The 14,042-nt window shown below is 43.2% G+C and overlaps 1 protein-coding gene across 5 annotated transcripts in view; it reads right to left on the reverse strand.

Moving 5' to 3' along the window:
* The window catches only part of GRAMD1C (GRAM domain containing 1C), a 1,366,575-nt gene that overhangs the window by 100,907 nt on the left and 1,251,626 nt on the right, over positions 1 to 14,042 (reverse strand). For all 5 annotated transcript variants that reach the window (XM_085621077.1, XM_085621075.1, XM_085621076.1 and 2 more), the window contains one exon: positions 4,956 to 5,066. In XM_085621077.1, coding sequence (XP_085477203.1) covers positions 4,956 to 5,066 — 111 coding nt within the window. The remainder of the gene's footprint in view (positions 1 to 4,955; positions 5,067 to 14,042) is intronic.

The following is a 14,042-nucleotide window of genomic DNA, read 5'->3' on the forward strand; positions in this document are numbered from 1 at the left end:
CTCATGGCGCCCAAGATGGTTACCGCATCTGCCAAACTCAGACTGATCCAACTATACTATTTGCACACTGCATACCTTACCCCCTTGCGCCTTCACCGGGCGGGCCTGCGCTCAGACGCCTCCTGTGCGAGGTGTGGCTATGCCCCAGCTGACTTTTTCCATATGGTCTGTTCATGCCCCCGCTTGGCGAGATTCTGGGGCGATATCAAGGAGGAGCTCACATAAGTCTTGGGCTGAGTGGTCCCCCATGACCCGCGTCACTCCCTACTGGGGAACACAGATGGACTGGACGGGTCCAGAAATGAAAAACTATTTTTTAACACTGCCATGATTGCAGCTAAATGTGATATAGCGGCGGTGTGGAAATGCCTGGACCCTCCTGGCCCTGGAAGGTGGCGGAAGGGGGTAGACTGGTGCGCGACCCAGGAAAAGACCTTGTATGCGGCTCGAGGATGCCCCAAAAAGTACTGTAGGGTGTGGGGAAAATAGCTGGGTACCTTGGAATGATCAACCTTTGCTCAGTTATTATATAAGTGTATACCTTTAGAAGTCGGGACTCTTGAGATGTTACACTCCTGTGAATGTCAGTGATTTATCATTTCCGTGTTTAATGCCGATTTACTGTTTGCTTTTCAAAACCAATAAAAATGTGCTTATAAAAAAAAAACATTACGGTAATCATGTCAGGCATGCCAGTGAGGTTGCTCCTATTTATATTTCACACATGCTTAATTTGCTTTTCTAAGAGTACAACAATTTTCCTGGGTTTTGTTTTAATGCACATATCAATCTTGTACTGTGCCTATGGTGAACTGACTTGCCCGTAGGCGTCTGTGTGAGTTCCGGTTGAGGGTGGGTGTTTGTAGTGGACCATACTTGAGAGAATTGGAGTGGAGTATAAAGGCTGTGGGAAGTTCTCACAAGGAGTTGTCAGTGTGTCACAGAGGTGCTTAGAATTAGTGCTCATCCAATCATGCTTAGCCCTTCTGCAGAGCACACAAAGCAGTGGTAACATGGCAATTGTGAATATATGCGAATGTGAGTGAATTTACTGAGGAGAGGGGAGTCAGTGGAGGAGGGAGCTTCCACCATGGCAGGGCTCACTCCAGTCTTTATCATCAGAGCACTTCTGCAGCTTCAACACCTGGGGAAGGGAGCCCCACTCTCCTCTGCCCTGCACACCTGGATCATGACTGTGAAGTCCAGGGGGTGGGCCCCCTTGCCTGCGCCGTGCAGCCATTATCCAGTAGTGTGAGACCGAATGCAGTGAGCCACCCACTCATGGACTGCACAGTGCTACACTATGGCTGCGCTTCCAAGTGGCTGAAACCCCATCCTCTGGGCCTCACAGCTCATGGAGTAGCTTGATTTTGTGGACTGTCTTTGTTGAGATATCGATCATAGTTTTACACTGTAAAGGATGTAAATACAGAGCTGATCCAAATTACCGGGGGGCTTGAGACCCAGAGAAACTGCCTCACTGTGAGCCATAACTCTGGGCTTACACTGTCCACATGTTTTAGTTCAGCTCTCCCTTTTATTGAATGCTTTTCACTACCCTGGGTTTCGAGCGCTGTAAGGCCCAGCCCAGGAGAGGGACCACCCGACCCTTGGCAACACAGCATTAGATAATTGCTGCCATGAGGTCTAGTGTGGTGTGGGGTTTTCCGAGGCTTGCCACTCATTATCCAGTGCTGTGTGGTGCAGGGAAGGGAGCCTTCTCCTGGGCCTCATAGCACTGCATTAAGCAGCGAGGTCCAGGGCAGGTAAAAATCATTAAAAAGCAGGACTGTGAAAGGAGTCTTTATTGTACTCCATTCTGATATCCTTTACAATGCAAAACACTGATGGATATCTCAACAATGACTGTAAAAAACTTTACAATAACCCATGTCAATCATGACAATGAGGTTGCTCCTATTTAAATTTCACATCTTGACTAAGTTACTTCACTAAGAGTGCTTGTTTTTTCCTGGATTTTTTTATTTTTTATTTTTGCCATACAAAATATCAACCTATTGTTCTGCATACTATCAACTCGCTTATAGGTGGATGTGCTAGTTCAGGTTGTGGGCGAGTGAGTAAAATGGGCCATGATTGAGAGCACTGGAGTTGAGTCTAAAGGTTGTGCGCAGTTCTCACAGTGGCTACCAGTGGGTCACAAATGTGTTCAGAAGACCTCCTCAACCAATCTTGTTTGGATCCTCTGTGGAGAGCAGAGGGCAATGGTCGCATGTACAAATTGTATTTGCAATTATGTGAAAAAGCGTGCGGTGTAGGTACAAAGTGCATGATGAAATTTTGACCGGCCAAATGGAACTGCAGTGTTCATAAGTTAATAGCTGTGTTGTGTGTTTGTGGGGGAGAATGGTAAAGTCAAGCAGATGCAAGAGAATATGTGCAGAAGGAGAAAGTGAAAAGAGGGTTCAGAAAGGAAAGAGGAGGTCTGCAATATGTAGATGGAAGATTTCAGAAAGATGTGCATGTAAAAAAGTGGAAGTCTCGCAGAGAGGTGGCAGAAGGAAGTGGTGTGAAGAGTGCAATAGGAATGATTCTGTCACTCTAAAGGCAACTCCCCATTCCACATGCCATAGGTGTGCCAAAGGCAAGCCTGTCTCTGCTCTTCCATGCCTGAATGGGACCAGGGGCCAAGAACCCTGCCCGAATTCCCACGAACAAGATAACTCATTCAGATCAATCCCTATACTCGCTCAGGCCTAAACCTTCCCCGTCTGTAGTTTTTCGATTTCGAATCATGAGGAAGTCTGAGCTCCAATACCTGGGACCAGTCGTCTCTCCTCCTGCCCCTCCCCTCTCCTTTCTTCCTACAATGGCCGCTACTGCAATAAGACCACATTCAGCCTAGGACAACGCCGGTCGAAACTGAGTAAAGAAATATGGATGACCTCCCTAGCCTCAAATAAACTGCCCGTAGGTAAACATCCCTTAGCAGCAAATTGCATAACAGAAGAGTGGATTTAGGACTCACTAGATGAAGCGATCCCTATCACTACTATAAAGAATGGAAATAAAGAGAAATCAGCACCTTGGTTCACCGCCCACCTGGTCTCCCTAAAAAACTGGCATTTACATAAGGAAATTAAAAAGGCACAGGCAGCATATTATGAAGCTGTGATGATGAATGTAGTCAATGTCCAGAGGGAACCTTTCCATATTGTTAAGTCACTCACTACTCCACAAGATGAAAATACGCTACCTACTCCTACAGTATTTGATATTTATTAATCTCTATTTGATATTTATAAATGTGTATTGCGCCCGAATCACCCCGTCTCCGCGCTAGGACAGCAGGTAAAGTGTGGGGCCCGATTCAGAGAACTAACAAGACAAAATCCTAAACTTACTACCACTTTGGTATTCACAGAAGGCACTTACTCATTTCGGTATTCACAGAAGGCACTTACTCATTTCGGTATTCGCAGAAGTTACGAGTCATAACTTTAGGACTCCTAAATGCCTTCTGTGAATACCAAAAGTGTTAAAGTTAGGATTTTTCTCAGTTTAGGAGTAGTAAAGTTAGGACTCCCAACTTTACTACTAAACTGAGAAAAATCCTAACTTTAAGACTTCCTCCTAAGGCTAAGTATGATTCTTTATGGAAGGTAAACCTCGTTTTTGAACTTTTTTCTTCTTGGCCTGATAATTTTTCACTAACAAGAAAACAACTCTCTATTAAGTTAGCTACTTTATTATGCCTTATATCCTTTAGACGCGTGTCAGACGTTAAAGCATTAGAGATTTCTAATAGGTTTTACTCTCCTGATGGCGTGTTGTTTGAAATCTGGAAGAGAACTAAGACTATGTCGGAAAATTTCTATCCTTACTTTTTTGACTGCCCCAAACTCTGTGTGGTAAGTTGTATGAAAGTTTATGAAGAAAAATGAGTGTTTTGAGACCTATTAATGAGAAACAGTTACTGATTTCCTTTGTCAAACCCTACAAAGCTGTTTCTTCTGCTACTATCTCTAGATGGGTTAGAACAGTGATGATGGATGCCGGTATTGACCTATCTAAATTTGGTGCTCACTCCTCTCGAGGAGCTATGGCTAGCAAGGTTTTCAGGGTGGAGGTTCACTTTCAGATATCCTTAAAGCAGCTGATTGGTCAAATGCTTCAACCTTTGTTAAATTTTATCTTAAGCCTGTAGAACATGTAAGCAACATAGCATTGCAAAGCTTTAAACTTGCATAATGTAGCCTCCGGTCTTGTAATGAAATGACGATTCTCCAATTATCATACAGAGAGAATCTTGATTTCATTAAAGACAACGGAGGCTGACATTATCCCTCCCACCGCTCCCTGGTGGTTGTTTGTTTTTGACCTTGTTGCTTTTCAATTTTATGTTCTTTTTTCTAGACTCAACTTCCTTGTAAATCCAGATCATCGTTCAACGTGGATGAAGTTGTCTTAACGTTTCGCAGCTCTAGAGGATGACACTTGGTTACTATGGTGCTTTGTTATGCTGTTTGGAATGTTTTATTCATGATGTAATGGTTACACTTTGAAGGGCTGCATATCTTGGGCAGCAATAAAAGTTATTGCATAATGTCAGCCTCCGTTTTCTTTAATGAAATCAAGATTCTCTCAGTATGATAATTGGAGAATCGTCATTTGCTTTTAATTTTTTGTGCATGAGGGTAAAGAGAGGGAGGTGCGCATAACCTACATAGAAGCTCGACTCATTTTGGTGCCGCGGTTCTAGGTGGACCGCGAGCCAGAGGCAGGTACCTGGCTCGAACCAGGTCCGTGCTTTCACTGGCTCGCCCACCTGTAGGTAAAACAAGAATATCATCAGTTGTTCGGCTTTAAGGTCTGAAGGAGGAATTGTGTTGCAAAAGTACATTACCACAAATTAAATTGGAGGTCAGCAAAAAAACATATCTTGAGAAAATGAACGTTGTTTGCTAGAAAAGAAAGAGTGTAGTTTGACTTACTGTGCAGCACCCTCGTCGAGGACGTGGACCCGGTGGAATGACTGGGCTGCTTGTTCAATCATCGCCAGTTTAAAGAAGAGACTCACGTTCAAAATGACGAGCAAAAGCAAGCTGGAGAGAGAGAGGAGAAGCTACTTTAATGGCAGCCACCATGCTCCCAGGTAGGAGGGGTGAAAGGGCATTACTATAAGCAGAAGGTTACTTGACCACTGGAAGGAATGTTTCCGATGGATAATAACCGTTTCATGATAGGCTCCCCACATTATGAACTCCCCTAAATGCCATAGTGGGACAGACATCGTTTTTCTGAGGCAACAGATGAGCAACACCCCAGGAGCTGTGGGAAGTGTTTACAGCACCACCGGAAGCATTCCCCTCAGTTCCTTGCATTCTTACATTTTAATCCATTATTGAAAATGTCATTAAATATATATTCAAGCAAATGCATATCGAAATTTGAATGATGGTTAGTTTTAAATTTATTACAATACAAAATATGTCAATTTAATTTGATCTACAGTTATGGTTAGGGTTCCTTCTCACATTCCCAACTCTTTTTACACTCAAGACAAGTCAAGAATAGCTTTATGCGGTTCACAAAGTACCATAAAAGTATAACATATGTACTGAATAAATAAAATTTACACGTCAAAATTGTACAGTGATATGTCACTTGATTCAAATACTCAACAGTTTAAAAAGCAAGTTAAAAATAAAAATTTCTAAAAAGAAGAGCACCCATTTCATTTACATTTCATACCGTTTCCTTATTACGAGTGCAGATCTAATAAAATTTAATACTGCAGTGCAAATAACTTCGGTGGACACGGAGCGTAAAAAATTAAAACCATCCTGGTGATTACTGGGGCGAGTTTCTCTTAAAAGTGGTATGAGGAACCGTTACCTTGGCCCTTTGTAAAGTGCACAGAAGAGGGTAAAGTGCAGCGTGCTTTGATGTGATGAACTATCACAAGGGCATTGAGTGAGGGTATTTCACCATCCAGCCTGTTTAGGAAAGGCCGCTAAAAAGTGCAATGTGCAAAGCCGAAACCTAGTCAATAAAAATCTGTGCTGCACGTTCGTGGTAAAAGACAGATAAAATTGTTGTTGTAAAAAGGGCCAATCTAGGTGACAGTGCAGTCCTGGTTGGCGCTGTCGGTTATCAAGCTCAACAAAATTTGCGTCTTTTATAATCAATTTCATATTTGTATCTATGCTGGCAGGATTATCATAATAGTGCCTTCGGCCTATTTCATAAAATTTTCTATTCACATAGCAAAGCCATGGAATGTCCAGCATCATACAGTCCTTGATAATTTCCATTGTGAGCATTAAATCTTCTGATGGCCAAACTTTGGCACAAAGAATCAATGGGGCAATTTTAATCTGGTCTGTGATAAAAAATCTATCCCTACCTCAGAATGACAGAATGCTGTGGAGGCACTTTTTGAGATCATCAATAATCGTTTAAAAAAACTTGTTTTCTAATATTTGAAGTTGAGAGCTTTTGTGATCTCCCCATACTCCAGCCCCATAGGAAGCAATGGATAAAAAATTTAATTTATATAAAGTGATCAATTCCGCTACTGGCTTATGGCCTAACTTACTTGCGAAGTGGAAAAGGCCTTCTACTGCCCGATTAGTGTTCAGCACCCTAGATGTAATAAGGGAATCCCAGTTCAGTTTGTTATCAAAAACATTCCCCAGGTAGGTAAAATTAGAGACTTTATCGATTGTCTTGCCCTTTACAGTAAATTTCCTAGATCTAGTTTGACTTGGACCACAGAACATGGAGTAAGATTTAGTGAAATTTACTTCTAGATCCAGAGGTAGCACAAAATCATTAAAAAACATTGAGGGACTTCTGTAGGCTATTTGCAGTAAAGCCATTAAAACCGTGTCGTCCGCATACGACAACAACGGGATCGGCTTGCCTCCAACTTTCGGAAAGTTTAGTTCCTGACCTATTAAGGCTGCTTCTAGGCTATGTGTATACACAAGAAAGAGGAATGGGGACAATATGCACCCCTGTCGAACTCCCTCTGTAGAAATAATGGGTCCGATCCTCTCTCCCCCCGGGCCAAATCGTATTGGCTACCGTGGTGGACGCGTATAACCTACGCAGGAGGGCAATGAGAGGTTCTTCGAAACCCATTTCTCCCAGTTTTCCCCTATTGACCATGTCAAAAGAACTGGACAAGTCCATGAAGGCAAGGTGGACTGACCCCTTCCTTGCCTTCATGTGCTTGCCCATAACCAAGGCCAAATTGAGGCACTGTTTGTTTGTCCCCCTGCCTCTTCTAAATCCATATTGGGTTTGGGATATTAGCCCAATAGAATCAGCCCAGGTCTCGAGTCGCGCTAAAATGACCCTCCCCAACACCTTGACCGTAGCATTGATTAGGGAAATAGGCCTCTAGCAGGCCGGGTCTTCCTTATTTCCCTTTTTGTACATGGGTACCACAATGGTCTCTTTCCAGGATGTTGGGATGGGACCAGTTATTGCTGCTCTAAAAACATTTGTGAGGAGGGGTGCCCAGAGTTGGATATAACTTTTAAATAAATCGTGGGGTACCCTATCTGGTCCTGCAGCTTTAAGTTGTATACCTTTGCTGAGGGCATCCTCAACCTCACTGGCTGATAGGGAAGAGCTCAAATGGAGTGCAGTAACTGAATTTAATAAGACATCTTGATTTATTTACTGGCTAGTGATACCCTTCGGGTTAAAAATATTTGTATAGTGTGATTCCCACACTTTTCCTGGAATCATGATCCAGGTATTTCAAAATGGAGCTTAAATTTGCTTTGATAATACTCTCCTCAAATTGAAGGGGATTTATCTTGTTCCATTTCATTCATTTGGGTTATACTGGAGGAGGCGACCATCTCCTTCCTCCTCCTGGGCAGTTACATGTAGGGAAGCAGTAAGAGGGTTATGATTGCTTGCATTGCTGGGCTCTACTTCAAAACTACTATCCATCAGGGAAGCACATTTTCTAGATATTCACATAAAGTCAATAACACTTTCCCTTCCTCTGCCCATAAAGGTGGGATATTGGATTGCAGTGTTACAGACCAAGGTGTCAACAAAAAGCAAGTCATTCACAATAATAATATCATTTAAGGCGTCTCCCTGTGGCGTGTGTATAAAGTGTGTTAGTGGGTAGCCCTCAGTGTCCATTAACCCACACACTCCATTTGCGCTATGCCGGCATGGGGAGCAATTAAAATCCCCCACCCAATAGATACACAGGGGTTGCCACTACTCCGCGATCTTATCAATTTCCTCCTTAAGATTTACAATAATATCACATCTATTTAAATCAAAAACATTGTAGTACCAGTTAATTAAAAGTGTCTTGACCTGAAACAAATTAAAAATCAAAATCAGTTGGTACCAGGGTGAATTTATAACAGACTTTGCTTTGATGGACCCGTGTTTAAGGGAGATCAATGTCGCCAGACCTCCTTTCGCTCTCCCTGCAGGTGAGTGAATTGCATGTACATTAAGGGAGTAATAGCCATCAAGTTCAATGTTCTCCCTAGACCATGTTTTCTGGGTACAAATAGTATCAAAAGTATTTATATAGTTTAACCACATTTCGTCCTCTAATTTCAAGCGGATGCATGCGATGTTCCAAGAGAGAATTCTAAAAGGATGGGTTTTGTGCGGCCTTATACCTGGATTCTCCCTATGGCTAACAGTGGTGGAGTTCAAGCAGGACCCCTGTGTTTTTAAATTATGAACGATTGAGAGGCTAGTTGAAAGATCCCCAGTCTCCAGCTCCTTGTTGCTAATAAAAGTATCTGGTGGTTTTGTATGTGATGATCCAAGTGTTTAGCCCCTAGCCTATTCCCTTCTATTCTGACCACTGGATGATGGATTTCCCTGAATACCCCCTCCTGCCATTAACATCTTACTTGAGCTGTATGGGTCCAAGGGTCGTCAATCAATTTCTGTTAGACCAGACAATGCCTCAAAACGATTGGGATGAAACCATAAGGGGGGCAGGGGCGTTTCTATTCTGGAGGCACTGATGAGGCAAAATGCCCCCTTGATGTGGGGGGTAAAAATAACCCAAAGGGCGGGCTTGTATCTGCTCTAAAGGGGAGTCTCAAAGATGGCATAGGGCAAAATCCACCCACCTCTCATCATTAAAATTCAGGACCACACAATCCCCTGCTTTTTCTTTTTGTGTTTTCCCCAACCAGCTTACCCCTCCTTGCTATTATGATGTGCTTGCGCCAGTTTACCTGGGGCTGTATATTACTGGGTTGTCCGACTGAGCTACTAAGAAATGTAATATGTGGATCTCTACGATCAGCTTCACCCACTGTCATTACTTGATACATTATAAATGAGCTTAAGAACAATGAAATGTGTTACTTGCCTAAAACTCTAGTTCTACAGCGATGGAATCTTTCATAGATTCAAATGCTTGAATCATTCCCCATTGTCATGACTAGGGAATAGCTGGTACTTTTAAAATAGCGTTAAACAGTGTAACAAGCACTTGCAATGCAATAGGTCTCGCATTACTCAAAGTTGGAGCTCTGGCATTGCATTATTATTTGCAACGCCAATAGCTCAAACTTTCAGTAATGCGAGACCTAATGCATTGCATCTACTTGTTTAGGACTTGTGCCCTGACTTAGGGAATCAGGACATGTTTATGGACCTGCATTCATTGAAGTATTCTCAAATAGTTAACACAATAGGACTAAATAAACCTTAATAAAACAGAATATCTGTACATAGAAGGATGATGTGTGGCATGAGTAACTCGGAAAACAGGTAAGAATTAATGTGAAGCATCAGTGATGTAACAAAGTAACACTTCACCAGATGAGATCGAAAGAAGTTGCTTTCTGTTTTGTCGTATTTGTTATTACAATGAAAACCTTTGTTCTAGTGGGCCAAAGGCGCCGTCCCAGCTACTTTGCAATATCCACTTAACTCTGTTTTCTAGCGTGAAAAATGCCGGAGACCCGACCGACTGACAGAGCTCTCCTTTTACTTATTATGTTCTACTCGACAGGCCGCTTGACTGTGTCTTGACGTTTAAGTACAAGTGCTCAAAACATTCTCCGGACTGAAAATAAGGTGTTTAATTTTAAAGCTGATCTGTGTTATGCTCCAGCTCAGATATGCTTCTGGAAAAGAAGTATCTTGCTCTTCCTCTTGAGGTGTAACTCCAAATTCCTGATGGTGAAAATGCTTTGGAGTACAATATCTCAAAATAATAGTTGTGTTGAGGGGTTCGTGCACAGGTTCACTCTAAGCCAGAGAAGTCAAGCTGAGAGCCATTGGTTCAACCTCAGGATCCTCCTGCCGGATGATGAGCTTGTCTGTGATTGGTAGCTCACCTTGTGCTCTTGAGCCCCACTCCGTCCAGATATTTCTGCTTCTCTGTCTCTTCACAAACCCAGAACTGATCGCCTTCCGACAGTTCTGAAACTTTAAGGCTGACAGCTGTTGAATGTAAAACTCTCCTGCTGCCGACCACGACTAGGATTTCTCCATATCTATCTTGTTGGGAGCACTCCATGGCAAGGGCCCGACACCTTAAATATGGCAGACGGGAGATTGGCTGCTTGTGCTGCGTGACCTTTGCTGTGTTTTCCAAATCTTGCTGTTCAGGGCAGTGAGAAAGAGAGTGCCTGTTTAATGGCTTGTTTACCTCCGTTTATCATGATCCGAGCACATGACTGCCGTCCTTTGTGCATTTTTAAGATGATAACGACAGTCACGCCATGTCGCTGATAAGCAACAGTTGTAACAAGCTAGGATATGGGCAACTAGACGGTCTCGAGGAGGAGGCAGGGCTTTAGATCTGGTTGGCGGGAGGGGGGTGGAAAAACAGAAACGAGGGCGACGGAGCGAGATTAATCAGGAAGTGGGTGGGAGGGGGAATGAGATAATACTGGCACCCGTATTAAAGTAAAAGCGGGCGCCATTGTCGTGCCTGCAGTAAGAGAAACTCAATAAAGAAAGTACTGCTTACAGACTAAATAACAGGTACCATGTAACAACCAAAGTAAAAGGGCCGGTCGCTATGGGAGGTTACCTATAAAGACAAGGTGGTACTAAGGAAGAACTAACAAGCCTATTTACGAATCAGAATCCATCATTTAGAAAGGACAATGGCACAAGCCAATGACAAATATAGGCAGAGAGTGGGCAGGGTTTATATTCCATACTCCACTACAACACATCTCGCAGCGCATGCACGCCGATGCTAGGCTCAACCTAAAAATGGCCATAGGCTTAACACCTGTTTTGTTTACTAGGACACCCACCACATTACAAGCTTCAGGCAAAGAGGTGGAAGTGCAGAGCCCTCTATTCTCCCTAGAGACCACAACAGCTCAAATTTCCTAACACGATTGTGAAGGATACCATGAATAGATAGTGAGCCTCTGACCGGCTAGGAGAGAGGGTCACTTGTCAATCTATGAAAGATACCAACGCTGGAGAATTGGAGTTACAGTGGAGTAACTAATTCCTTCTCCAGCAGTGGATCTTACCTAGATTCACATACTTGAATCAAACATACAAGAAGTGAGAAGCAGGCTTATCTTCAATGAAATAGGTTGCATAGGACCGCTTAATCAACTGAAGAGTCTGCTGTTGTATTCATGTACAGGTAAGTGCTTTGTAAATATGCACCTGCTTTTCCAAATAGGCCACAAGCGATGTCTGGAAATGGCACTCTAACATTAAGTGCAGCTGTCACTGACATGCGACTGGTGGAGTGTGCCATTGCCCTACCCGGCCAGCAAGGAATGCCCTGTTTAAATTGGGGACGGCACCCGTTTAGGCAACCAACAATGAAGCAGCGTTGGTTGAATGTTCTTGTGGTTCTGTACATGTAAAATATGATGCCCCTGTAGACGTTTAGAGTGTGTAGGCCTCTTTTATCCACTGTCAAAGTGTTTGGAAAGAAAGAATGAAAAATAATAGGCTTATTCAAATGGGAGTCGCAAGGCACCTCGGGCATGAATATCAGATTAGTGCATAATGTGCCTTTTCACTTCAAATAATGCAGACATGGTTCTTGGATTATGCAGGCTTAGACCTCCCCAACTCATTTTGCTGATTTCAAAGCCTAGAGGAGTGCTGTCTTCAAGGAAAGATACTTGAGATCGGTCTTGGGGATTGGTTCATACGGTAGCAGTATATGCTGACATCAAAGGTTGTCGAACTAATAATAATAATAACCCGGTATTTGTAAAGCATGAACTAATCACCCCGAAGGGTCTCAAGGAGCTGGGGGCCGTCGGGGAGATTATGCGAGCTATTGCCCAGTCACAGGGTGCTGTGCTGGGCTGAGCTGCCGCCGGTGATCGAACAGTGAGCTCCGTGCTCCAGAGTCAGCCACCCTAGCCGCTGCGTCACACCTCTCCTCACTAATGGGCTAGGGGGGGGGGAAGGTTTAAGTAAGTCTGTCAAGAATTGTTTGATGATCCTTTGAGAAAATAATGGTGGAGAATCACCAGACCTTCTGAACCTGAATATAGCCACCGGGTGGATTTGGTTAAGCCTTCCCTGGGCAGATGGATTCAGCATGGCTGATTTAGTGCTGCTGTGCAGATTTGAGAGTCAGACTTTTAATCTTGCACCAAATGTAGACATTTTGACATTGTAGGACTTAGTCATACCAGGAGCACATGCCTGCGACAGTACCACCCTACAAACTGCAGAGGTGTTCAAATGTCCGACTTTTAGGTGGTCAGGAAGGTATTGCTTCTAATCTGTAAATCCAGTTCTCTTGTAGAGGTATTTCCATGATAGTCTTAAGTGTTGAATAGTCCCTCTCATCTGTGGGGACCCCGGTGCACTTTATCCAATATAACTTCTTAAGTGCTGGAGTTCGCCTTTCTTCGGGAGGCCTTGAAAAGTCACTTAAGAAAGTCATAATGCAGCCTATGGACCAGGCTACAATGGCCAGAATTCTTCATCTTGGAGACTGTAAAGAAATATGCACCTAGTACATGAAACAAATCTTTGTAAAGGCACAGAAAAAGAACCTTCGCAAACCCTTTTTGTATGAGAGAAAACAGTGATAAAGTACAAGGCAATAATGACTACAGGCTGCCATTATAAGTAAAAATAAAAAAATAAAATAAAAAAAGACTGTGCCTTTAAGAGCAGAGAGACATCCAACGTCCCATCATGCTCAGCCAGAGGCAGTTACTTCAGTTCTTTTTTAAGGCTGTACTAGTTGATTAATAGCGAATCATGAAAGTGTGTTTACTCCACCGGGGAGGAGGGAGGGTTGCCTATGACGATCATGGAAATATGTATCACACCAAATTGGAAAGATTGGAAGAAAACCTGCCCAGGATACAGCGAGAATCCACTGTAATCACTCAATAGGAAAAAAACTTTTTCCTAGAGACCCCTCACCCACCAGGGTTGCCCCTTGGTGCCATGCTTCATCATTGGGGTTCATCCCAATCCTCTACGGATTGAGGCGTGCTGCGACATTGCGATTACGCTGGAACACTTATTGGTATGTTAGAGAATAATGAAAGGGTGGAGTGGAAAGGATGAAGTTAAAAATACCTGACTAGTTGGACCTATATTTTATTCCCGCCTCTAGTCGCCAAGGTTAAAATCAGGGGTTATGACTGAAGACTCGGACCTTGATGAGTCAGATTGTTTCAGTAATAAGCAGTCAACATGTTTTGAGCCGTTCCCCTATTGGCTCTACTTCAGGAGTGAACGGGAACCAGTCCCAATAGCACCACTCCTTTTTATCCTCTAATAAGGACCAACTAGTTGGAATGCAATGTGCATGCACATGATATACATATGGTTATAATTGGGTTATCCTGTATCTAAAAAAACGCTATACTATAGCGTCATGGTCTTTTTACCAGGGACGAGGGGCCTGTTGTCAAACCTTCATCAAGGCCTTCCTCAGTCAATACACCTACACGATTTCCTGGAGACCGTATCTTGAATCATGGAAATACCCAGACGAGAGAACTGGAGTTACAGGTAAGAAACTGTACCTTCTCTCGTAGGGGATTTCCAGGTATAGTCATAAGCATTAAATAGATTAGCAAACTCATTCCCCC

This window comes from Triturus cristatus, chromosome 8, assembly GCF_964204655.1.
Source record: "Triturus cristatus chromosome 8, aTriCri1.1, whole genome shotgun sequence".
NCBI lineage: Eukaryota > Metazoa > Chordata > Amphibia > Caudata > Salamandridae > Triturus > Triturus cristatus.